This window comes from Chanodichthys erythropterus, chromosome 9 (genome assembly GCF_024489055.1).
Source record: "Chanodichthys erythropterus isolate Z2021 chromosome 9, ASM2448905v1, whole genome shotgun sequence".
NCBI classification, from domain to species: domain Eukaryota; kingdom Metazoa; phylum Chordata; class Actinopteri; order Cypriniformes; family Xenocyprididae; genus Chanodichthys; species Chanodichthys erythropterus.
Genome location: NC_090229.1, coordinates 8,414,962 through 8,441,636, shown reverse-complemented (window position 1 = coordinate 8,441,636; position 26,675 = coordinate 8,414,962). Strand labels below are relative to the sequence as shown.

At 38.2% G+C, this 26,675-nt stretch overlaps 1 protein-coding gene across 5 annotated transcripts; it reads left to right on the top strand.

Annotated features, from left to right (window-relative positions):
- The first annotated feature begins 1,008 nt into the window (after positions 1-1,008).
- On the top strand, positions 1,009-26,675 carry ptpn18 (protein tyrosine phosphatase non-receptor type 18). 5 transcript variants are annotated; one of them, XM_067394457.1, is made up of 18 exons: positions 1,031-1,500; positions 2,378-2,464; positions 4,906-5,014; positions 7,424-7,500; positions 7,735-7,830; positions 7,947-7,985; positions 8,073-8,141; positions 8,370-8,432; positions 12,901-13,043; positions 13,431-13,497; positions 13,704-13,781; positions 14,028-14,105; positions 15,565-15,653; positions 18,928-19,244; positions 20,640-20,671; positions 21,121-21,154; positions 22,364-22,453; positions 25,242-26,673. In XM_067394457.1, exons 5-18 carry the CDS (start codon positions 7,753-7,755, stop codon positions 25,313-25,315), a joined length of 1,251 nt encoding a protein of 416 aa, XP_067250558.1. In that variant the 5' UTR covers positions 1,031-1,500; positions 2,378-2,464; positions 4,906-5,014; positions 7,424-7,500; positions 7,735-7,752; the 3' UTR covers positions 25,316-26,673. The 5 variants fall into 5 exon arrangements, 4 of the variants coding, with proteins under 4 accessions (XP_067250557.1, XP_067250556.1, XP_067250555.1 ...); XR_010895945.1 differs by lacking the exons at positions 2,378-2,464; positions 25,242-26,673 and adding an exon at positions 20,873-20,925 and having other exon boundaries at positions 1,009-1,500; positions 22,364-22,424; XM_067394455.1 differs by lacking the exon at positions 2,378-2,464 and having other exon boundaries at positions 1,020-1,500; positions 14,064-14,105; positions 25,242-26,675.

Genomic DNA, 26,675 nt, shown 5'->3' with positions numbered 1-26,675 from the left:
GGCTACTTTGTAGTCGTACTGAGTATCAAAGATATTGGCAACTTTTATGCTCTACTTGACTACATTTTTGAACAAGTAAATGTACTTTTTACTCCAATACATTTTGGATGAGTAATGCAATTACAGATTACATTTTGCATGACACCTAACTTTTTCTGCAGCAGTTTGTTTCTGATATAAAGAAGCGATATCGCCATCTAAGGGCATTGAAGGTACTATATCTTGTGCATTTTGCCTTTACTCCCCCAAACTTGTCAAAAAAGGCTACTTTACGTGAATGTGAGTGCATTAGCAGGTGGTTTCTGAATCACAGGTGTTTGATTTATTAGATGAGGAAAATGACTGCAGCTGGTGATGAGGCTCAAACCAGCACATACAGTCGACTTTGACTATTTAATTTTACTTAACATTGTTTTATTTATCTGCTATATTGACGACAACCTTTCTGAAAGATATTGGTTTACTTATGACCTTTTTGTGGATTTGAGCTTAACTGAGACTTGAGAATTTATAGATGTTTAAAAGGTTGTGTCAACCTTATTGCAATATTAAGTTTGATTTTAGAAAATAAACATGATTTCTCATCTTACAAATCAATTGTTTCTTATTTTCACCAGCATGTCTCTCTAGTGCATCTCTGAGCCTACATTCAGCATGAGTAAAATACTCAAGTACTATTAAAATCAGATGCTTTTACTCAAGTCGAATTGGAATTGGTTACTTGTAACTTGTAGTGGGGTCATTTTCGATGTAAGGTATCTCTACTCAAGTACGGTTTTCAGGTACTCTTTACTTTACACCTCTGATTATTTTGTAATAAATTCAAACTGAAAAAAAAAAAAGTCTAAATTACTATAGGGCAGATCAGTTCACCATGTGGAAGTTTCTATTTACAAATTTGGACATAACAGTTGTGACATTACATTGGGGTTGCAGGGCACTAGTTCTCTTTCTTTTTCACTTTCACAACAGGAATTTAGTACTACTGTAACATAATGAAGAACAAATGTGTCTGTAATCGACGATATGTCTGTTTATTATTATATAGCTCTCGTGCTGCCACAAAAGATGATGGGAAATGTAGTTTATTTTCAAAAGCTAAATGAGAGAGTTGTAGTAGTTTCTCCCTTTATAGCTTCAGGTGAGGTTCTGACCGCGGATTGGCTGGAATCGTAAAGTGGGCTTGGCGACGGCTAATGATTGACACAACGCCTTACACGAAGGTGACAAGCAAAAACATCAGCAGGAGAAACTTCCCTGTGTCAGTTCTGCTGCCTGGATACCTTTTACCAAGACGGAAACAGGGCAGGTTTAGTGTTAAATGATCATATATTTGTGGTGAAGAAAGTACAGGGAGTCCAGTATCAAAAAACGACGCAGTAAGATGCTGAGGAGACTAATTATATGGTGATGGAAGCGCACCTGTTGAGTTTCGTGGAGCGGGTACGCTGTTTGTCCGACCATGACAGCAGTGGAGAACTCATCTCCAGCGAGTTCAGCGTGAGTCCTAAACTTTAGACCTCTTTTTTAGTTGATAATGCTTCATATTACTTACCAGGTCATATCAGTATAATAAGCTGACACACAATACCATAGTATTACTATGTTTTTGGATAATGTCATGATGTGTACATTAGAGGTAAATCCACACCTGTCAGAATGTCATTACAACAAAATTCTCATTGTTTAACGTTTTGCTTGAAAAGTGTTATTGTGTTATTTTTATGTACCATGGTAAAATCTTTGGACACTATGATTTTTGTGAACTCTGGTGATATCGTGGTACAGTGATGGTAATACCATACTTTGGTATATATATATTGCTATATGTCACTCTGAGGTACTTCTAAGAAGTCCATGGTTTCACATGTAAAACTTTATACAAACTAAATGACTTCTATATTCATTTACCATGGTATTTACACACTACTCCAAGGCACTTCACTCACTTGGAGTAGTGTGTAAATACCATGGTAAATGAATATAGAAGTCATTTAGTTTGTATAAAGTACCACCACTGTGTCAGACATTACGGTAAAGCCATGTCTTTTCACGATAGCAGTATTTGAAGTATCATCTAAATACCATGGTATGTGATTATGGTAATCAAAATTACATGGAATTACTGTATCATCACTATACCATATATGTTCAATATATGGACATTTCTAACTACATGAATGTGCTTTAGTTTTTAATTTTCTTACTAATTTTATGAGGTGAAAGTTATTTTTACTGTAGTGTTAAATATATTTTAGCCAGTTTCTTTGCAAATTAGTTAATGACTGCATACTAGATAAAAAGCAATTTACACAACATTTGCATGAGCAACAATAAACAGAGGTGAAAGATTCCATTCAAGCTTTTTTCATTTCAGAAGCTTAAACCCAGCTAACAGGCAAGGTTCTCTCAAAGTTATGAGCAAACGTTCTTCCAGTAATATTAATAGAATGTTCATTCAAAGGTATGTGGTCTTTAATAACATTCTCAAAACATTGGCACCACAAAATTTTTTTATTTATACATTGTTCATGGGACATCTTTCTAACATTTCGCCACCTTGGAATTATAAGGTTCTGTCTGCATTCTGAGCAGTTTTGAGATATTGAGCTTCAAAGTTTTTGCATTCCGTACGCTGTTGTGGATAGACCCTTTTTGTTTTCTAAAAAAAAAAAAAAAAAAGTCCCAAAATGTACACAACTTACTACAAGCCCTAAATAATAGAGGTGTAACGATACCCTCATGTCACGCTTCAATACATATCACGATACTGAACTCACGATGTACGATATTATTGCGATACATATGGACAAAATTATACTGTTGATTAAAATACTTAATTTTTGTATTACATCGGAGGTGTGAATGAATACGTTTGGACTTGGTGCTGGTAACCCAATGCACAGGACAATGATGACAGCAAAATAAAACATGTATACACTCTACAAAATGCTGGGTTAAAAACAACCTAAGTTGGGTTGAAAATAGGCAAACCCAGTGATTGGGTTGTTTTAACCCAGTAGTTGGGTTAAATGCTTGCTTTACCTGCTGGCCAGTTTTATTTAACTCAACTATTGTTTAAAAATGACTGTACTGATTGCTTAAAAATAATCCCAAAGTATGTTGGAAATCAACATTTATTAATAAGTTTAATGAATAATAATTAAACAATAAACATTTATTAAACTGCTTATTAATAAACGTTCACCTTCTGATTATTATTGTTGCCTCTAGTAATTATGTGTCTGATTTTTAATTTCCAACCCATTTTGGGTTCATTTTAAGTGGGCAGTACTGTAATTTTTAAACAATAGTTGAGTTAAATAAAACTACCCAGCATGTTTGGCAAACATTTAACCCAACCAATGGGTTTGTCCATTTTCAACCCAACTTGGGTTGTATTTAACCCAGCATTTTTTAGAGTGTAGTTTGCTCTCTGTCTAGACATATTTAATATAATGTATAGGCCACTTTTTACTGGTAACATAAGACATCAGGAACCACAAATATTCCCCTATTCCATTATTATACAATATATTCAACATTATATACTGCAGTTTAATGTAGTGCTGACACTAAAACACTGCTAACTTGAATTTTTCTCACAGTAATTTTTTTTATTTTGGATGATCTATACACAATACAGATTGTCACTATCCACGATACATATCGTTGCATTTTTGTATTGTGATATATTGTGACACAATACATTGTTACACCCCTAATATATACTACTGGATAATTAACTGTCCCGTTTAGATGTGAAAGCAGAACATCATATACAGTATCCTACACCATAAATATATATATAGAGAGAGAGAGCTCCATATTTAATGTTTAAGGCATTCATGTTCGTTTTAGGTGAACTTTAATCATCTAAACTCATAATTTTATATGTTATTACATTCCACTGTGGTTAGAGTGAGACCAACGTTTTACAGAAGTGTCTCTTTCTTTTTGACTCACTTGGCTGCATTAGTGAAAGTAAGAGGGCATTTGTGAGAAGCACAATCTGCAGTTCCTCATTGAGTTTCTCGGATATATATACTCCAGGCAGCATTCAGAGTTAGAAGATGAAGCATCTGTGGAAAAAAAAACAACACTTGAGACTGTAGTGCTTGTGGTAAAGGGGACAAAAATGGGTTGTGATGTTCTGTTGCTTCCTTGACGTAGACCTAACCCAGAGCATGATGTTGAAAATAACACATGTGAGATGATCTCTTCTGCTTTTAGGGACTGAAAGTAAAACAGAGTAGTTTTAGTCATAACTGTGTAGTTGCTTCTATTTACAGATATTCATTACCTCTTTGTTTGTCTGAGATACACTGAAGGCTTTCCGCTAACAACAGCTAGGCCTGTTTCACACATACTCCGTTTGCAGTGTGTATACGATGCGCATTTTTAGAGCATTCACACTGCATATGGATGCAGGATTGCTGCGTGTGCACAAAGCAATGCACAATGGCCATTTGCTGCTTCCACAACACATGCCTACTGCGTACGTATTGGAAATGCTCTGCAAACGAATCATGTTTGAAATGGAATGCTTGAATGGATCTAAAGTGTACCTTGAATGTAATGCAAATCACTTTGCATGAAAATGCATCTGAATGTACTGTAAATGTATAAAGTTATATAAGTTTATACTTGAGGTTTCAGTATGTTTTGACAGTAGCATAATTAATAGCATAAATTAGGGTTTGATCCTGAAAGGTTCATAAACTGCATCCACCCTTAAATAAAAAGACCCTTTTCATGAGCCGTTTATTGGAATGCACCATAGCATTACAAGCAACAAGACGCCACCTTGTGGTCAGATGGTGCAATCGACCAACATGTATTTAATATGATGTATTAAAAAATTAGTTTTGATCTCATATCTGTGCTTTCTCTCTCCTTTTTCAGTTGATACGACAGAAAAGTGCATCACTAAAAGAGGATTGTGGCCTGACCACTGCGGCAGGAGAACTCAAGGAAAATGTGAAGAAAAACCGCTATAGGGATATTCTGCCCTGTATGTAGTCTCATCAGAGAAAGTTTTTTTTTTAATTATAGTAAAATTTTTAAGGGTAATTCTTGGTGAAACAGTTTCTGTAATTTAATTCAATTTACACCAATTAATTTAAATTCAATTAAATTCAGTTCAATTCACATTTTTTTTTACAATACATATCATTTCAAAGCAGCTTTACAGAAAATGCATCCAATCTGTTATTTGAGGTGACTGTGTCTTCATAAGAGACTGGATCCAAACTGGAGCTCATGTACTCTCTAGTTACATCGTGTTGGGCATCCCGAGATAAAACAGAAAAGCGAATGTAAAATAATTAACATAGCTGCTGTTCATAATATTAAGCAAAGATAATCATTTGCATTTGATCTGATATAACTGGAGTATAAGGTTATAAGATGCATTATGTGAATCCTTGGGTAAAGAGATGCGTCTTTAATCTAGATTTAAACTGGGCGATGAGATTGTCTGAGCCCCGAACATTATCAGAAAGGCTATTCCAGAGTTTAGGAGCCAAATGTGAAAATGCTCTCCCTCCTTTAGTGGACTTAGATATCCTAGGTACAACCAGAAGTCCAGAGTTTTGTGACTTTAAAGAGCGTGGTGGATTGTAGGGCGATAGAAGATTGGTTAAATAATACACAGGCTTATAGGTCAGTAGCAATACTTTGTAAATGATATGGAACCACTGTAAATCTGAATAAGTTGGCAAAAATAAAAAAAATTGAGGCAATCGGTTGCATCAGAATTTTGAAGTTAAGAAATGAAAAGTTTCAAGCAGAACTGGCAGATTTTTATTTTGTACCCAAAGATTTTAATTGTATTTAAATTGAAATATTTGATTAAATGAAACTAATTCATACCTTTAATTTAAAATTATCACGTAATCTCACCGTAACATTTTTTATTATTTTATCTATAACTAGATGCTAAGTATAAATGCTAATTTGCTAATGTCAGCAATTGCATGGTATAGCACTTGCTGGATGAATACAAAAATACATTTAACATACTTGCTCTCAAACCAATCCACATGCACCACTTGTTACCATGAACTCTCCAAAAATAATATTAACAGAAACATTAATCTTGCACAAAAAACATTATAAAACACTAATTTTAGCATTTACTCTCCCTATCGAATGCCATGGGCAAAGCATGCTGGGAAACAGAAATCCCAGCCCAGTTTCAGTTAAACTTAAGTTTGTCTAAATTAAAAGAAATAAGTTCATAAAACTTAAAGCAATGAAACAGTTAAAATATATCAGTTCTGTGAACTCGAAAGAAAAAGAAAGTTCTTTTCACTGAACTAATTTGTTTAATTTAAGTTTGTCCCACTCAAACCAATTAATTATTTTGAGCGTTAGGGTTTACAGTGTAGGTGACCAGTGTAGAGATGATAAAATTGGTGTTATATGATCATCTTTCTTGACCTGGTAAGTACTCTAGCAGCTGCATTTTGGACTAGCTGTAGCTTGTTTATTGAGGATGCAGGACAACCAGTAATGCAATACACTAATCTAGTCTAGAGGTCATGAATGCATCAACTAACTTTTCTGCTTCAGAAACAGACAGCATGTTCCGTAGCTTAGCGATGTTTCTGAGGTGGAAAAAGGCCGTTTTTGTAACATACGATTTTCGAAGAGCGAGTTGCTGTCTAATATAACACCCAGGTCTTTAAATGGTTAGTATGCGGTCACAAAAGCTGCTTGCATAATTTTACAAGAAAAATGTTGTCAGGGCTTAACAATCTGCTGGCCCAATCAGGCCAATATTTTCACTGGTCCCTCCACAAACTATATTACATTTTATTTTCAGGAGCATTTTTTTATGTATCAAAAATAAATACATTTATATATTTCATTAAACATTACTTTTTTAAATAGTTTGCAATAGTGTATTATGTTTTAAGCAATAATAACTAATAATTTATAATAAATTATACAGCTACAATATATCTCCAACACATATAAATTCATAAGCACACTTTTACAGAAAAACAATGGCATATATGGTGTTTTTGTATTATTTGCAACCCATTTTTACTGATGCTAAGATTAACACTTTTTGTGTGTTAGTATATTACATATTTTAATATCCTATCAGGATTTTCACATCTGACAGTGAGCTCAGATCTCATCAGCTTTGAAATATTCGTGACTCACAGTTTCTCTCAGTATGACAGAATAATGCACCAAAATTATTTTACACGAATCTGTCAAAACATGCCTCCTATAGTTACAGCACTGTTTTTTAGCTTTGCAATGCCAAAAACATGTCATAATATTTCATAATTGATTCAACACATTGTGTTGCACGATAAATTATTATGTGTTACTTACACTGATAATAGGAAAATTATGCAAATCCCTCATATTTTTCCTCTTTTTTTTGTGTGTGTGTGTATTCCAGATGATCAGACCAGAGTCTGTCTAACTCCGACCCCATCTGAATATGAATCTGATTATATTAATGCCAACTTCATCAAGGTACTGGAGCGTTTTAACTTCAACACTTCTATTCACAGGAGCATCATTCACTTTTTTGTGATAGGCAAGATAATATGTGACAAAAACTTTTTAAGAACATAGTAGATCATTTTATACTGTATGTGTAAGATAAATTGGTGTAGTGTTGGTTTTGTCCAGATATTTTTTGAATCATAGATGGATAGAAATTCTTTTTGCTGTATTATTATCATTTTCTATATTTTTCCCCAATAGGGAGCTGCTAAGAACAAGATGTATATCGCCACCCAAGGCCCTTTGAGCAGCACTGTGATTGATTTCTGGCGTATGATTTGGCAACACAGTGTAAAGGTGAGCTGCTTTGACACATTTTATTTCATTCTATAATAATTATGCATTATAGCTTGACTGAATTGCTTTTGAACTATTTCCACTTTTTAAAGTCTGGTCTGTTCTTTTTTTGTTAGGTCATAATCATGGCTTGTCGAGAGGTTGAGATGGGAAAGGTAATCTTTATATTTCCTTTGTTGTTCTGTGTCATACGCCTGTCATTTTCTTGGCACTCACTGTTTAACAACCTCTCTGTTGTTTAGAAAAAATGTGAAGTCTACTGGGCGTCAACCACAGACACATCTACATTTGGTCCCTTTACTGTCTCAACTGTAAGTGTTTTCTGTGCTTCTGAACTGTGTAAATCAACAGTTAGGTCTAAGATACAGGATATTAATCTTTTACAACAGTTCCTTTTGATGTTATCTTCATGCGTCATGAGCGTTTTTTGTTTTTTTTTCTTCAGTTTTTTGTCAGCAGTTCAATACCAAGTGTAGTTCATGCAGCTGCAAGGCCTCACAAGAGGAAGTCCTCATGATTACTGTCATTTTTGTCTTTAGATTAAGGAGTTGCGACCAAATGAGGAAGTCATTGTTCGGACGTTGGTGGTAAATTATTGCAATGTAAGTGGTGTCTCCAGTGTGTCATTATGATATAGAACTGATGTAATGCCATTGTTAAATTTTACAGTCAACTGTTCCTTTAAGAGTGTTTCTATTTAAAGGAAAAATTGTTGTGTACTTAACACACACACACACACACACACATATATATATATATATATAGGTGAGTGAGTTGAAATGAACTGTCCCTTTAAGAGCATTATATATATATATAAAATACACACACACACACACACACACACACACACACACACACACACACACACACACACACACACACACACACACACACACACACACACACACACACACACTACCATTCAAAAGTTTGGGGTCAGTATTTTTTATTTTTTTGAAAGAAATTAATACTTTTATTCAGCACAGATGTGTTAAATTGATAAAAAGTGATAGTAAAGATTTATATTGTTAGAAAAGATTTATATTTTGAAAAAAATCCAAAGGACAGGCAGGGTCGTAGTCAGGGTACAGGCGGTAGGTCAAAAGGCAGGCAGATATCACTCACAGAACAGTATACAAGGCAAGGATCAGGACAGGCAGCAACGGATCAAAAACAGGAACAAACAAGGTCGAGAACAGACAGGCAAACAGTTCAAGTTCAAGTTGCTGGGTGTGGTGATCAGTGATTAGTGTGAAGTGTGTGCAGGTGAGTGACAGAGAGGATGATGGGAGATGTAGTCCAGGAACAGTGACAGGAACAGACGGTGATCATGACATAATGCCCCCCTCCCGGAAGGCACGTCCTTGCGCCGTAAAAGGAACAGCTAGGGAGGGGGGGTGGGTGCATTGGAGATCTAACGGCAGACAGGCACGGAATCTCCAATGCAGCCCCAGGGACTCAGGCAGCCACGGCGGGTCAGGTGGCTCGGGCGGCCACGGCGGGTCAGGTGGCTCGGGCGGCCACGGCGGGTCAGGTGGCTCGGGCGGCCACGGTAATGAGTCCATACATGGCCCAAGTGGGCTACAGTCCATGAATGGCCCTAGTGAGCTTCAGTCCATAAATGGCCCTGACAGCAGTGGCTGGGCAGGGTTCCCACCCACCAGTTCCCCACTTCTAGGTCTACTGCCCCCCCCCAAAAAGTTCTTGGGGATTTCAGCGGGGCCCGTAACAGGTTCATGGGCAAGGAGTTCGGGTGGCGCCAGCAGGGCCAGGCAGCGCAAGGCGTTTGAGCGGCGCCGGCAGCGCAAGGCGTTTGAGCGGCGCCGGCAGGGCGAGGAGCTCAGTAGATGCCGGCAGGGCGAGGAGCACAGGTGGCGCCGGCAGGGCGAGGAGCACAGGTGGCGCCGGCAGGGCGAGGAGCACAGGTGGCGCCGGCAGGGCGAGGAGCACAGGTGGCGCCGGCAGGGCGAGGAGCACAGGTGGCGCCGGCAGGGCGAGGAGCACAGGTGGCGCCGGCAGGGCGAGGAGCACAGGTGGCGCCGGCAGGGCGAGGAGCACAGGTGGCGCCGGCAGGGCGAGGAGCACAGGTGGCGCCGGCAGGGCGAGGAGCACAGGTGGCGCCGGCAGGGCGAGGAGCACAGGTGGCGCCGGCAGGGCGAGGAGCACAGGTGGCGCCGGCAGGGCGAGGAGCACAGGTGGCGCCGGCAGGGCGAGGAGCACAGGTGGCGCCGGCAGGGCGAGGAGCACAGGTGGCGCCGGCAGGGCGAGGAGCACAGGTGGCGCCGGCAGGGCGAGGAGCACAGGTGGCGCCGGCAGGGCGAGGAGCACAGGTGGCGCCGGCAGGGCGAGGAGCACAGGTGGCGCCGGCAGGGCGAGGCGCTTGGGCGGAGCAGGAGAGACCACTGGAATGGTCTCCAGGCCCACAGCGGCCTCTTGAAGGGCATCGGTGTCTTGAGGAGAGGAGGACGCCTTCTTCCTCCTCCTCCTTTTTTTCCGAGGGTGAGTCGATGATTCACCGGTTGGAGCGGGTTCAGGTGCAGACTCACTGGCTGAAGCGGGTTCTGGAGCGGACTTAATGGCTGGAACGTCCCCTACCTCCGTGAGCACCGAAGGGGCGGCCATCTTGCCCGTAGGCACTGGCAAAGCAGCCATCTTGTCCATCGCGTCCAGGGCGCTTGAGGGCGTTGCAACAGGCGAGCTTGAGGGCGTTGCAACAGGCGAGCTTGAGGGCGTTGCAACAGGCGAGCTTGAGGGCGTTGCAACAGGCGAGCTTGAGGGCGTTGCAACAGGCGAGCTTGAGGGCGTTGCAACAGGCGAGCTTGAGGGCGTTGCAACAGGCGAGCTTGAGGGCGTTGCAACAGGCGAGCTTGAGGGCGTTGCAACAGGCGAGCTTGAGGGCGTTGCAACAGGCTGGCTTGAGAGCGAAGCGGCAGACTGGCTTGAGAGCGAGGCGGCAGACTGGCTTGAGAGCGAGGCGGCATACTGGCTTGAGAGCGAGGCGGCAGACTGGCTTGAGAGCGAGGCGGCAGACTGGCTTGAGAGCGAGGCGGCAGACTGGCTTGAGAGCGAGGCGGCAGACTGGCTTGAGAGCGAGGCGGCAGACTGGCTTGAGAGCGAGGCGGCAGACTGGCTTGAGAGCGAGGCGGCAGACTGGCTTGAGAGCGAGGCGGCCGGCGGGCTTGAGAGCGAGGCGGCCGGCGGGCTTGAGTGCGAGGCGGCCGGCGGGCTTGAGTGCGAGGCGGCCGGCGGGCTTGAGTGCGAGGCGGCCGGCGGGCTTGAGTGCGAGGAGGCCGACTGATGCTTGGGAATTCCAGCCGCACGCGCCGACATCAGCGGTGGATCAGCCACTCTGGAACGCAACCCTCTCCACTCCCAGACAGATCCAGAGATGTGACGTGACTCTGGGCGATCAGCGGCGACGTGACTTTGCTCTGGGCGATCAGCGGAGACGTGACGTTGCTCTGGGCGATCAGCGGAGACGTGACGTTGCTCTGGGCGATCAGTGCTGACTTGACTTGGTGTTGTTATTGTGGTGACCACCATTTTGTGAGTGTTCTTTGATGCGGCGGCCATTACGTGATTAAGCATGGTGTCGCGTTCTTCTGCGACACCCACAGTAAAGGGAGATCCGCTCAGTAGTAAAGCCTGTTCAATATACTGTTCCAACATCCCGTTTGGATCGTGTAGCGGCATGACAGCACTGAGCGGGTCAGATAGTCCACCGCGAAAAAATATCATTAGGCACTCCTCATTAAAACAGGTTAACGGTGCCAGTTCAATAAAGTCCATGACATAGTTCTCAATGGATCTGTCCCCTTGACGGAGACCTATTAACTTGGCAGATGGGTTCATAATTGTTGAGACAGGAACACTCACGGTAGCTGCTGGATCTTGGTAGTGGCGAAGTATTCTGTTGTGAATGGAGACTCAGGCAGGAGATCCAAGTGCAGCGTCTTTATTGAAGTTAGAATGGTCGTACAGGCAGGGTCAATCAGGAACAAACAGGAGCAGCAAAGGACAGGCAGGGTCGTAGTCAGGGTACAGGCGGTAGGTCAAAAGGCAGGCAGATATCACTCACAGAACAGTATACAAGGCAAGGATCAGGACAGGCAGCAACGGATCAAAAACAGGAACAAACAAGGTCGAGAACAGACAGGCAAACAGGGAATAAACGCTCGGAAATTGCAACAACAGTTAACAATACTTCGCGGTGAGGTGGTGTGTGTGGAAGTCCTTTATAGTCCAGGTAATGAGCTGCAGCTGGGTGTGGTGATCAGTGATTAGTGTGAAGTGTGTGCAGGTGAGTGACAGAGAGGATGATGGGAGATGTAGTCCAGGAACAGTGACAGGAACAGACGGTGATCATGACAACAGGTTACAAACAAATATTAAGCAGCACAACTGTTTTCAACACTGATAATAACTGAGTATCAAATCAGCATATTAGAATGATTTCTGAAGGATCATGTGATACTGAAGACTGGAGTAATGATGCTGAAAATTCAGCTCTGCATCACAGGAATAAATTATATTTTAAAGTATATTAAAATAGAAAACCATAATTTTAAATTGTAATAATATTTCATAATATTATTGTTTTTTCTGTATTTATTATGAAATAAATGCAGCCTTAATGAGCATAAGAGACTTATTGTTATTCAAAAACAATAAAAATAGTAATGTTTCAAACTTTTGACCGGTAGTGTGTGTGTGTGTGTATATATATACATATATATATATATATATATATATATATATATATATATATATATATATATATATATATATATATATATATATAGGTGAGAGAGTTGAAATTTTATGCTAACCTGTCCCTTTAAGAGCATTTTTTACTTAAAGAAAATCTGTCACACCACAAAATTGCTGTGTACTTCATTTTGAGTGTCTTGTAAAACACTGTTAAAACACTCTGAAACAGTTCCAAACAAGGAACCGCTATAACGATGTCAGCGTGTGATGTTTCCCATTTTAGCTAATTTCAAACACTGTAATTTGGTGTAGAAACCATAATCCATTCAGAGGTCAAAACTCGCCATCTTTTCCACACAGGAAACTCGTGAAGTGTCTCATTTCCAGTATACTGCCTGGCCGGACCACGGAATTCCAGACATGCCGGATGGCATTCTGGGTATGATGGAGTTGGCTCGCCAAAAACAGGGCAACCAGACGGACCCTTTAGTGATCCACTGCAGGTCTGTATCACACACACACAGCCGTATCTGTGTTTTTCTGTGCCTCTGACAAATAACCCATCTGCCTATGAAAATTCATTGAGTTCGTCCGTGTTGTTGGGGTGCAGCAGGGGCCGGCCTGTGTTCCTCTGGTTCCATGCATTTTAATGGCACCATTTAAATGAAGTGAGACATGTTAAATATTCAGCACCTGATGTGGCGCTGGAAAAGCCAGTTAACTTCCAGACTTCAGCACAGATTCACTCATTACCCTCTCTCTATATACATGAGAGAGGCTCTGTCCGACAATATGGCCCTTAATTCCCTCCATGACCCTCTGAACTAAGACTCAGGGGAGAACGGATCATATCATGATATGGAAATGTGACGGCTTCTCTTGCTTTACAGTGCTGGCTGTGGTAGAACCGGGGTCATTTGTGCTGTTGACTATGTCAATGATCTACTACTGACAGAGGTATTAATATCATAACCAATATACATTTATGTGTACTCTGCTTGAATGTGAAGCATACTAATATATATATATATATATATATATATATATATATATATATATATATATATATATATATATATATATATATATATATATATATATATATATATATGTGATTGATCTGACTAATAAAACATATTACAAATGCATTATTTTATTCTCAGCAAATACAGGAGGATTTTAATATCTTGGACCTGGTGTTAGAACTCAGAAAACAGAGACCTTCAGCTGTGCAGACCAAGGTAACATCATAACAACATGATTTTTTTTGCATGGCACAGATAATGGAAAACATCTACAACTTAAGTTCTTTGATTATAACTAACCCCTCTGACCATTAAAGAAAAAAAAATGAAAGCCTTGATGCTTAAGCTATGTTTTTATCTAATCTGAGCACATGGATAGACCCATTTAGCCCTGTCTCTCATATTCCACAACACCATGTGAATTCCTGATGTCAAGTGTCATGTTTATGTGAATATACTCAGGAGCAGTATGGATTTGTCTTTCATACGGTTGCTCAGATGTTTCAGAAGGCCTTGCAGGCTATAAACAAGGATACAGAGGTAAAACACACACTGCCGTTCAAAAAAAAAATTCTATTTAGCAAGGATGCATTAAATTGATCAAAAGTGACAGTAAAGACGTCTATAATGTTATAAAAGATTTCTTTTTCAAATAAATGATGTTCTTTTGAACTTTCTATTCATCAAGGAATCCTGAAAAATATTACGATACAAAATATTGATAATAATAAGAAATGCTTATTGAGCAGCAAATCAGCATATTAGAATGATTTCCGAAGGATCATGTGACACTGAAGACTGGAGAAATGATGCTGAAAATTCACAAGAATAAATTACTATTTAAAATATATTCAAATAGAAAACAGTTATTTTAAATTGTAATAATATTTCACAATATTACTGTTTTTATTGTATATTTGATCAAATAAATGCAGCTTTGGTGAGCATAAGAGACTTTCAAAAACATTATAAAATCTTACTGACCCCAAACTTTTGAAGAGTAGAGTAACTAAATCCAATTTAAAGGGATAGTTCACCCAAAAAATACATTTCTATCATTTACTCACTCACATGCCAAACCTACATGATTTCCTTTTATTCTTTCATACTATCTTTTATACTATGAAAGTAGTCCATATGACTTGTACACTATGTTTATAGCCATCTAAATTCATAGTGATGAACAAACTGAAACATATGTTGTTATTCATTGATAATCTTCCCCTCTGCCATAGCTCTGAAATTCACTTTTAAAGGATTAGTTCACTTTCTTCAGCTCATACTCATTGATATGAAAGTGAAATAATGTCAAACTGTCAGCCTTGTCCTCATACTGAGCTATCAAAGACTTGAAATATAGAGCATGAGTTATATGGACTAATTTATTGGTGTCTTGGTGGGGTTTTTTTTGTTTTTTTGTTTTTTGTCCTTATATGACTTTCACATCTTCTGTTTTGATCCACTAGGTCATTAGGGTATGCTGCTAAATATCTCCTTTTGAGAAAGTCATATCTAAATGCTGACAGAAGTTTAATTTTTGGGTGAACTATAAATTTAAAAGTGTCATGATGTCCAACAGATATTGCTCAATGTTCTTTTGCTGGGTGACGTACTAATGTTCGAGTACATGTGGTTACATTTACGCATGTTTAGAAGGTGGATATTTTTTGAGACAAAAGAGCAATTTCCGTTCGTTGTCGTCATATGTAGAAAAAGTCTCTGTATTATTTTCTTTGATATTTGTGTCTAAAATAAAATTTCTCTGACATTGCATCTCCCATTTTTACATCACATCTTGTTTTACTTCCTCAAGACCTTAAGCCCTGAGCTTTAAAAAAGCAGTTTAGCAGGAAGCGCGCTCACTGTGTGCTTCCTCTATGCAAATGCTCAGGCATCTTTCAACAGTTGAACACAGACGCTCTATGCAGCTGCTCTCCCACACGGTGTACGTATTTCACATTTTGTTTGTCTTTTTTCTTTTTTATATCGGAAACACAAGACTTCGACCTCTCTGTACATCAATGCGGTTCTGCCAAAGGCTTCATTGAAATCGGGAACATTAGGCTTCAGCGTATCCACTAAAACACGGTAAGACCACAAATGACCCTGGTTTCCAAATTTCTAACCCCCTTTGACTTTTTGCGGATGTCTGTGATTAAAATCAGTGACAGCCAGAGGCCAATTTGAGATTCACAACGCGCAATTCTGCTAACTACGGTGCCGTGCGTCACACAGGTGGACTCAGCCAAGACGCAAGCTGTTATTGTCGGTTCTGTCTCACACACCACAGGGAGCAATTTGAACTTCTCTTGTCTAATATGTGACTACAGCAGAGTTAATCTCATGAGTCATCGATGTATAGCTGAATATTGCACAGTGGCATTCATAGTGGCATTTCTGCTTTGCAAACAGATGAATAGGACTTTTGTAATGAATATTGATCCAAAGATGTGAATATTTGGCATGAATGTATGCTCAGATTATACTAAGCATTTAATCATTTTTAAGTTACAGTGTTCTGTTATTGCCGCTCCCCTTGGGTAAATAATGTATTTCTTAAGATATATTGAATGCAAATGTGACAGTTGGTCATTATACGTTACTGTATTTGGGGTCCCACAATGCACCAATGTATTCAAGCCACCCAGAGCAAAATGTGAGTGAGCTACTAGTCTTACATAAATGTATGTACTAGAAATGTAATTGACATGCTAGTCACCTCATCTCTTCACCATAATGAGGATTATATTATGACTAGATTCTTGCATTTTTCTCTGGATGCTTGTCTGCACAAAACTCTCTGCTCGTTGGTTCCTAGGGTATTGCTATGGCTACTGAAGTAAAAAATGTTTTTCTGCATGTCTCTAATATTCTGGTCTTAGGTGCCTTAGGGCTGTTTCAGAAATCGCCCCCTTTACCCTCATTAACTATTCCCTACATTAGTCCACTAATATAGTTCACTTGAGAGAGTGAATTAAAACAAATGAGTGAATTCGGACACTAGATGTGCCAGAAGGGCTGCCGCTTTTGCATAGTTTATGCTTGCTGTTTAATAATTATTTTAAACTTAGCAAGCTGGCAGCTCCAGTAGTAAGATGAAAAGATTTATCTAGAACTCTGTCATGGAAACCATGTATAAACCTTAATTAAACAATTTAATAATCAACTAAAAAGGAATTTTTACTTGTATGAAGTTACACTGTAGCCACATTTGACCAGCGTTTTGGAAAATGGATGGATGGAGGATTCAACTGCAGGCGCCACTTTCAGGTCGGACGCGGGAATTAATTCGTCGCAACCCTCACAATGCATTATGGATATTCTCTAGCCGTTGATCATTAGGGTTGGGAATCGTGAGAAATTTTCCGGTTCCGGTTCCGATTCCGGTTCTGCCTAACGATTCCGGTTCCATTAAAATAATTAAACAACTATTAAAAAATAGTAGTAAGGGAAAAATGCACAATACTCGACTCAAACAGTCCCTTTTGTGTGAAATTAATTTAACAAACTGTTAATCTCAACAAATTCGCTAACACTTTACAATAAGGTTCATTAGTTAACATTAGTTAACTACATTAACATGAACTAATAATGAACTGCATTTCTACAGCATTTCTAATCTTTGTTAATGTTAATTTCAACATTTACATTATTAAGATCAAGAGTTGTATTTGTTAACATTAGTTAATGCACTGTGAAGTAACATCTCTGAACGGCTGTATTTTTATTAACATTAACAAAGATTAACTAATACAGTAACAAAGGTATTATTGATGGTTAGTTCATAAATGAACCTTATAAAGTGTTACCACAAATTAGATAAGATGCTTTAACAAACATGTAAGATTCAGACAGGTGAAACAGAATATTTTTGTAAGTTGGATTCATAAAGACTTGTTTCTGACAGAATGATTCATTGATAGACATTTTAACAGTAAATTTGTTGCCACCTAGTGGCGTAACAATGCAATCGATACAGTCGTCACTTTCAGAGCAGAAGGTAATTTATTATAGACCTACATAAACATCAGCGTTTCTATCTGAATAATAAACTTTTGTATACTTCTGTTATAATTGGAATAGGCCTATTTCTCACACAGAAATAATGATAGCCTACTGTGCTTTTGAAAAGACTGTTTGTGAAGCTGTTTATATACACATTACAACTCTCTTCAGATCAACGGCAGCGCAAACGCAAGGTTGAATGTCGCGATTTTACTTTTGTCAAAGGTTTAATATACAGGGGCGATCATGTGGGTGATGAAATCGAGAACGCGATCTTATAAAGATTAATCATGCAGGTTTGGGCACGTCTCTTTCTCTCTCTCTCAATTGAAATCTTGCGTATATGAGTAGCGCCACGCGAGGGCTTTTCAGTGCATTCATTGCTATAATATTCATGATGTGAGACGTCTCTATGAAAGGATACGCTCCCCGCACTTCGACCACCCATCACACCAGAACCGTTTTCGGAACCGAAACTTAGAAATCTTCCACGGTTCCGGTTCTTTTCAAAAAACACTACCGGTTCCGGATGAGAACCGGTTCTCGGTTCCAAACCCTATTGATCATACATTGGTTGTACGCTCATTATTACGGTGCATTGTGGGATTGACTGAGTGTACTCGATAACGTCCACCATGGTTTCGGACACCACTACAAATGGCTGTCCCCTCAAATAGTGCCCTTTTTAAGGGTATAGGGGGCGATGTTGGACATAGACTTTTTTTGCTAAAATAAAAAAAAAAAAAATTGCTAAATGATACACTGATAAATTATTCACGATAAAACTGAAGTAGTGATGGACCTTTTCTTTCACATTGTGATGTATATCAGAGTGAAATGAATTATCGAAAAGGAAAAAATATAGGCTGGGGTCTTGGTTCAATGCATTGGCTGTTGATGAAACCCCTCCAGTTCTACTCGCACCGCTCTGAGCGGGATTTAAACCAGCACGGGAGGCGGGCACGCTAACCAGGACATTAAAGGCTAGCATCAGGAGCTAGTGCGCCTCTTGAGGCCTGGGGAGTGAAGTTTTACTAGTTGGCCTCTGTTACACTCACACCCCTAATCCTCTCTCCCATCCGGGTCACGGCACCAATGTAACCCCTTCAGTTCTACTTTCACCGCTTTGAGTGAGATTCAAACCTGCGTTTCCGGCATGGGAGACGGGCACACTAACATGGATGTTGAAGGCCGCAGCCTCTAGCATCAGTCGCTAGTGCACCATTTGAGGCCAGAGGAGTGAAGTTATTGCGCACAGCTCTTTCTAGCTGGCCTCTTTTACGTTGAGTTGTGGGAATTTTGTGAATTTTCATTTCATGCCAACTTAAAAAGTGTACTTGTCTGTCTGTGGTTTCAGAAATCCTCCTCTCAAGCCCAGGCTTTCTCATCCTATTCCTCAGACCAGGATGAACGACACTTATGCGGTCGTCAACAAGCCAAAACTGCAGCCCCCCAGCTCTGCCGCCCATTCACTCACTGTCCATTACTATGACAATGCTAAATCAGAGAAAAGCAAAAACAATGCTGTATACAGTGCAGTCAAACCTAAAAGCAGGCCTGTATCATTCCTGCCTCCTCCCACCTCACCGGTTTATGACAGATCACCAACAGCCAATCAGAGAGGAGGACTGTCACCTAAAGCAATGGACCATGATGGCTATGAGCTATTGCCAGGTAAGGGACAATTTGAATGGCTCATATATAAAAAAAAATCTTTTATTCCGTAATTAGTAGTAGTTTTCATCGATTTTCATCTGAAGAAAGAAACAAAAAAGGAACCACTAAGCAACGACCCTGAACCAGTATTATTTTAGTATTAAATTTTGTAGTTTTATAGGGTTTTTAAAAAATATTTTTTAGCTTTAATTAAAATTTTATTTGTTTTATTACTGCAAATTAAATTTAAATTATGCACAAAAGGTGACATTTTATTATTTTTGTTTAGGTTTTTTTATTTAATATTTTATTAAATAATAAATTATTCAATTAGTCAAAAACATTTTAATAGTTTTAATAGTATAAAAGTTAACCAGAACAACACAGACATTGCTCAGTGCAAAACTTGAATGTTGTGGATAGTTGCTATGCAGTTGCTACAGTGCTTTGGGGTGTTTCCAGGGCGTTGCTATGCAGTTGCTAGGGTGTTGCAGGAGGATTTCCATGACAATTCTATGCATTTGCTAGGGTGTTCAGGGAAAACCACACAAAAAACAACTACACAACTACATATCAATGCACTGGAAACCACCTACAACACTGTAGCAACTATCATCCACACTTAAGTTTTGCACAGACCAGCCACATTTTCTTATATACTGAGAATCTTGCTGAACTGAAAATGAATTTAAAAAAAAATGCAAACTCAGCTGCAGACTAAAAGGAAGATAATTTCAGACAGAGGGAACTTGTTTGTTTTAGGAGGCTAAAGTTAGGGAAACTTCTGCTTGCAGCTTTCATTGTCCTCTCATGTTTGAGTTCTTCTCTTTCATGTGATCATAAGGGTATTCAGAGCCCTCTCATTTGGTGTTTATCTGTTAAAAGTTAAGTTATTTGAAGCTCGTATTTCCATTTCTCTCAATGCTTCTTTGTTGCATCTGTTATTGAACTTTTAAAGTGTCAGCAGAGCCCTAACAGGTGAAGTGTGTAATTCCTGTGCCACCAAACAGAAATAGTCAGCAGGATATAGTGTATACTGAACAGTATTCAGTAAGTAGTAAGCTAGTTTTACTTTTTGAACATAGCCAGTGTTCTCAAGCTGGTTTCATAATCTCTCCCCTGTCTGCTATTGGTCTACCAAGCAGATAGTCCCGCCTCCAAATTCACGGCATTTGCTGAGCCAAAAGGCAGCACTTAGCACCAGTGTTTACATACCAGATACATATTAACCTACCAATGGCTTACCGTCTGCTTTTTATTATGTACAATTTTACAAAGCCTAAAAATGCATATTTCACCTTTTAAAAATACTGTTGTTGTTGTTGTTGTTGTTGTAGTAGTAATAGTGGTGGTGGTCCGGTTATATCTATATATGTATATATATAAAAATTTTGCCGCCTTCTTTTTCCTCAGGGGACTTGAGGCCCGTGAATAGAGATGCACAGGTAAACAATCTGTTTCGTATTAAGATAACTTTCTGCCATCATTTTTGCTTGGCAGATGGCTTCATTTGGCTTTCATGTTAGCATATTAGATGTCAAATTAAAGTGTTAGGCACATATTAATCTTATATGCAGTTATTGGCCTGTATTTCCTCTCTGCACACTTGTAGATGTGTCAAATTACTTGTTTGTGTTTCACATCAGATTCACATTCAGCCTCTTCCTGTGATATGAAGCTTCTAGCTGAGATCACACTCGCAAGTTAACAAGCTTTAGCACACATACAGGCAGTACATTTAGTAAAAATAACCTGACAGATTGAATATTTCCACTGAATACGATTCTAATGTGTATTTGACAGATGATCACAGTCTTATTAACCCTGATAATCACAGATTAGGAACTCCAAACAATATCATTAAATCTAATAAAATGAAATGTGTGTTCCTCAGGCATGCGGTCCTCTTTCACGATCATCAAGCGCAAGTAAGTGCATGTTTTATTTACTATGCAAGTTGATCTGGAGAACAATGAAGTGACATTTACACATTATTTATTAGTATTGTTTATTATTTATTAAATGTCAAGATTTCAAATGATTTATTACACACACACACACACACACACACACACACACACACACACACACACACACACACACACACACACACACACACACACACACACATACTTGTATATGTGGTTTTATGGGGACTCTCCATTGGTTTTTATACTGTACAAACTGTATGTTCTATCCCCCTACACTATCCCTACCCCTATCCTATCCTATCCCCTATCCATCACACAAAACTGTCTGCATTTTTTGAATAATTTTTTTAAAAAGTTTTTTTAAGCCTTTTGGTTTACAAGGACACAGGAAGTGTCCTCATACACCATGTTTACGTTATAATACTCTTGTCATTATACACATTTGTGTCCTCATAAACCATGTATACAAGAACACACACACAAATCTTATGTTAAATGGGGTGTTGACAAACAATTTTATCCCTTTTTTTTATTAACTTTTAAATAATAATTTCTAATTATTATACATGATTTATGATCTATTAACTGAGAGTCTACATGGACTATTTGTACTTTTAATAAAAGTACTGGTCACACCGCAGGACCATATTAAAATAGAAAAATGTTTAAAGACTTAAATTAAGAATAACAATGAATGTAATTTAATATTTTTATATATATATTTTTTAATTTATATATTTTGGCATAAGCTATTTTTATTACTGTATTTTTCACCATCTCATGCAGGAAAGTGAGGTGTTGTGTTATTTTTTAAATATAAGACACGCTGCATAATTAATATGAAGGTCTAACCTACAGACCTACAAAATACTATTAATAGAAACCTCAACCAGACACCCAGACTAAGTTTGAGAGCATCAGCGTCACAGGTATAATTTTAACCTAAAATGTTGAAGTTGAAGGACCTCATGTTATGTCAACAACCCACTTATGAATGCATTCAAATACAGACCATAAAAAGTAACATGTATGTTGTTAGTGATATAGGAGTCATTTCAGTTCTCCTGAGGCTCCTTATCGACCAAATAAGTGTGAAACTCTGATCTAGCACTTCTTCCTGTTTACTGCTAGACAGTGTCGGTTTCAATCTCATGCTCTGAGGTTTGTTTTTAAGTTATTAAACGCTGTTAAACATGTTTTTCTCAGCTGAGAGCCAATCTTCTACAGATGATGATTATGAATATGTGACTAGCGTCGTCAAGGACACCAGCAGCCCATTTGCCCCGGGCAGCCTGGGTGAGTAACGCCATATGCACACTAAATCTTCATTCTGAACACAACAAGAGTACTGGGGCCAGCTGCATAAACGTAGCCACCAAGTTAAGACGGTGTCTTAAGAACTAGTCTGACTAACTAGTAATTAGTCATACTCTTCGAAATTTAAATTAGACTTTATCTATCTTTTTATGTAACTGACTTAACAATATGACCCGTCTTGAAAAAAAAAAATAGTTTCTCTAAAAGATGAACGGCTGCCAAAATCAATCTTATTGTACACATGTAAATTGCTAACTTGTCATTTAGTATATAAAAATAAATAAAAAGTTGTTTTACAACAGGGTAAACAGATTGTTGGAAAAGCACGGCACTTAAGACCACACACACACTTACAACCACATAAAAGTGACATTGTGGTTTCTAGGCCTCAAAGCAGCAGTGCTCATATCTGGCAAAGGCAAACATCACTTTTACTGTTTCTCAAATTTATGGTTAGAGGTTTAAACAAACCACTAGTTTTTGTTATTAAAGCAAATGTTCACTCAACAATATGTTTCCATCCAAAGGTGCAAATTTAACTTGTGTGCAAAATTGGAACGTCGCATAAAACATTTAAGCATCCCATGTGTTCAAGAGAACAAACTCGTCACTTCCTGGTAAATTGGTGCAAAATAACTGTAATAATAATAGAAGTTTGCAGTCGGAAGCCACCGTGGCTCATACTTCTGTGATGTTATTATACCACATCATTCTGATGACAGACTTTGGATTAGGCATTTCAGAATGATCAAACCAACATTTGAGATGTTGTGCAATGAAATTGGTCCACTGGTTAATCCAGTTATCCAATCACATCCTCTGTTGATGCAAAGTCATGTGATGTTTTTTGCTGGGATTTATTCAGTAATCGTTTTTCCATTGTAGTTTATGTGCATGTCTTTCTATTGGATAAAAAACCTATCCGACTCAATTGAGTGCATACGTTTCCATCCAGCGTTTTTTTTTTTTTTTTTCCCAAAATTCATATAAAAATAGGTGGATTGAAACATAGCTAACGTCATTCAAAACCTGTATGACTTTTTATTCTGTGGTACAAAAATAATGACACTTTAAAATGTCATTAGTTAGAAAATAGCTGTGTGAAGATTCTTCAGGCCTGTTCACACCAAGAACGATAACTATATTTGTGTCCACACCAACAAATGATAACGGTCTGTTTATTTTAAGCTCATGCGCTGCGGTTTCAAAGGTGTATAACATGTTTTTGCTGTTCTTGTTGCATTTACAAGGCTTTAACCAGCAGATGTCCTCAGCATGTTATGTTTCGAGTGAATAGCTAGTCGATCTAGTCTAACAGTGAATTTAGCAGTCGAAGTCAGTATAGTGCAATAAAAACAATGTCTAGTTTTTTGTTTGTTTTTTCACTGCAAATTCAAATGATGCTAGACAATGTTAACAAACTGGATACCTGAGGTAATTTTATGTTACACTGTTTGCTAGCCTGTTATAATGATCTTTAAAGTATCCTTAAAAGGGGGTTTGACTTGTCAAACAGTGGTGGCTTTTTCTCAACCTTGGCGATTCTCCCCAATGTCTGCCATTTTAAATGCACGAGCCCTTAAATTAGAATGGATTCTGATTGGCTGCCAGTGTTTTGTCATTCAACAGCTTTAAAAAAATAGTCTGAAAAGTGATCCCAATGATATAGTTTCTCTATATCATCGTTATAGTGGTGGTGTGGACAGTGCCATTCACAAGCTTAATGATTGTAAGGCCGATTATGAATGTAAATTGATACTTGTTATGACTGATCACGCTCAAACGCGTGCCAGTTGCGTTCAGTCTGCGATTACAGTCGGTGTTCAGATTCCGTGTGTAAGTATATAAATCTGCTTCAGCCGAAGGAAACGATCACTGTGTGTTGAGCTCAGTCTTAGAATGTTTTAGCTAGGTTTTGAACGACACGAGGGTGAGTATATAATTACAGAATGTTTATTTTTGAATGAAGTATCCCTTTAAAAGCCCTGGTAACTGCATAGCAACACACTCAGAACATCATAGTAATCACATAGAAACGGCTTGGCAACCACCTCTGATGATGTTGCTTTCTTCAGAACATCTATCTGATCCTGATCCAAGATCCATTTAAAATATTTTCTTCATATTAGGACTGTAAAATCAATTAAATACGACTAATCGCATCAAACTTAAACGTTTTTGTTTGTGTGTGTGTATATGTGTGTGTGTTGAGAGACCTTAAACATTTCATTCATTATTACAGTTTATTCACTATAGTTTAAAAAAAATGGTAATAAAACATGACAAGATCTCAGAGTTAAACTGTGTCAGAAAAAATAATCTTAATTATGTCAGATAACACTTGGTCAGGTCAAAGTGTCTGAATAATTTTTGGTTCCAAATTTTTATCAATTTTAGTCCACTGTTTGAAGAATTTTTGGGTATAATATGTCATAGTTTATTTTATTTTGCTATCCTCACTTACATAAATGAACTATAGTGTCCTGAACCCACTAGTAAAAATATATCAAAAATATCTTAATTTTTGGTTTGACTGTGTGTGTGTGTGTGTGTGTGTGTGTGTGTGTGTGTGTGTGTGTGTGTGTGTGTGTGTGTGTGTGTGATATATAACAAATTACACTTAATTACTTATACTGTTGTTTGTGTCTACAAAATATAATAATACATTTACACACACATATATTATGTAAGCACAAACTTTTATGTTAAATGCAATTAATCGCACGTGGTGATTTTAAACTTTGTCTTTGTTTGTCTTGCGCTTCAGGTTTCAACTGTCGCATAAAGAAACCCAAAGGCCCACGAGATCCACCAGCTGAATGGAGTCGTGCAGAAAGATGAACAGGTTTTAGGTTTTATAAAGAGTTAATTGGATCCAGTAGATGCACAGCTGTTTTTACGCTGGGTAATAGAGCGTTTATTTATTTCCGTCAGAGGTTCCACTTCTTGTTTTGTTTGTATTACTGTTTTAATTATTGTTGCAATTCATGGTTATGTTGTTCAGTTTATTAATGTATTTGTGTGGCAAATACTTATACTAAAAATTGAAAATTTGAGTGCTGATTTAAGAATGCATCTGTGATGTACAATAAAAGGGGCCGTTTCATTTATTTTTTTATTATTTTAATAGTTTGTCATTTACGGTGTTCACATTTTTATGTACCATAATTGTAAATGTTGGTGGTAATGTGTATTTGCTATGGTAATATATTCATCTGACATTAGCAAGTTGCTTGCTTGTTTGTTTTCAGCTGATGTTCTTTTTGGATGTTTTCAATGTGTTTTGATTGTACCTTTTCATCTAAAGGCATAAAGGAAAATTTGATATGATATGACCCTCTTTAGCATTTTGTCAAACTGCTCTCAGGAAGGACCACAGCCCTACAGAGTTTAGTTCCAACTTTTCTCTAAAACACACGATTTCAAATGCTGTTTTTGCACACGTGAAGGGCACTTCAGGAAGGGGACGACATTGGTAGGGGCATTACAAATAAAAGTGAACTGAATACTGAATTCCTTCACGTAGCTCCCTTCCACAAGTCCGCTAATGAAGGGAACTTGTGATGGTCACATAAAGGAAGTAATTTAATCGTTTATGGTCATGACTCAGGGTGACAAGTTTTCGCAATTCATTTTAAATCTAAATAAAGCAGGAGAGTTGGAGTTAATGTATGAACATAATAATTCAAGTTGTTTTGTTGTTATATATTACATTTTCGTCATGCATTTCATATTAAGTTTAAAAAAGTTTCATAGGTAAGAAATGTTTAAAGGGTTAGTTCACCCAAAAATAAAAATTCTGTCATTAATTACTCACCCTCATGTGTGTGTGAAAAATATACATAATATTAAAATATATTGAAGATATGAATGATTTTTATTACCTATAAAAACACACACACACAAAAAGCCAGTTTCTTTTACATAATATATTACTTTAATACATTGAAGAAAATAACAACATACTTAAAGGGTTAGTTCACCCAAAAATAAAAATTCTGTCATTAATTACTTACCCTCATGCCGTTCAACACTCGTAAGACCTTTGTTCATCTTCGGAAAGCAAATTAAGATATTTTTGATGAAATCCAATGGCTCAGTGATGGCACAATTAACACTTTCAGTGCTTAGAAAGCTAATAAAGACTTTTTCAAAACAGTTCATGTTTTTTTTGTTTTTTGTGAGGCAAAAAAAACAAAAT

Excerpts from the sequence above, each read along its gene's own strand:
- ptpn18 (XM_067394454.1), top strand. The coding sequence starts at position 1,405 with ATGGTGATGGAAGCGCACCTGTTGAGTTTCGTGGAGCGGGTACGCTGT. Across the intron at positions 20,672-21,120 it reads CCGTGAATAGAGATGCACAG|GCATGCGGTCCTCTTTCACG; the intron begins GTAAACAATCTG and ends TGTGTTCCTCAG. Across the intron at positions 22,454-25,241 it reads ATTTGCCCCGGGCAGCCTGG|GTTTCAACTGTCGCATAAAG; the intron begins GTGAGTAACGCC and ends CTTGCGCTTCAG.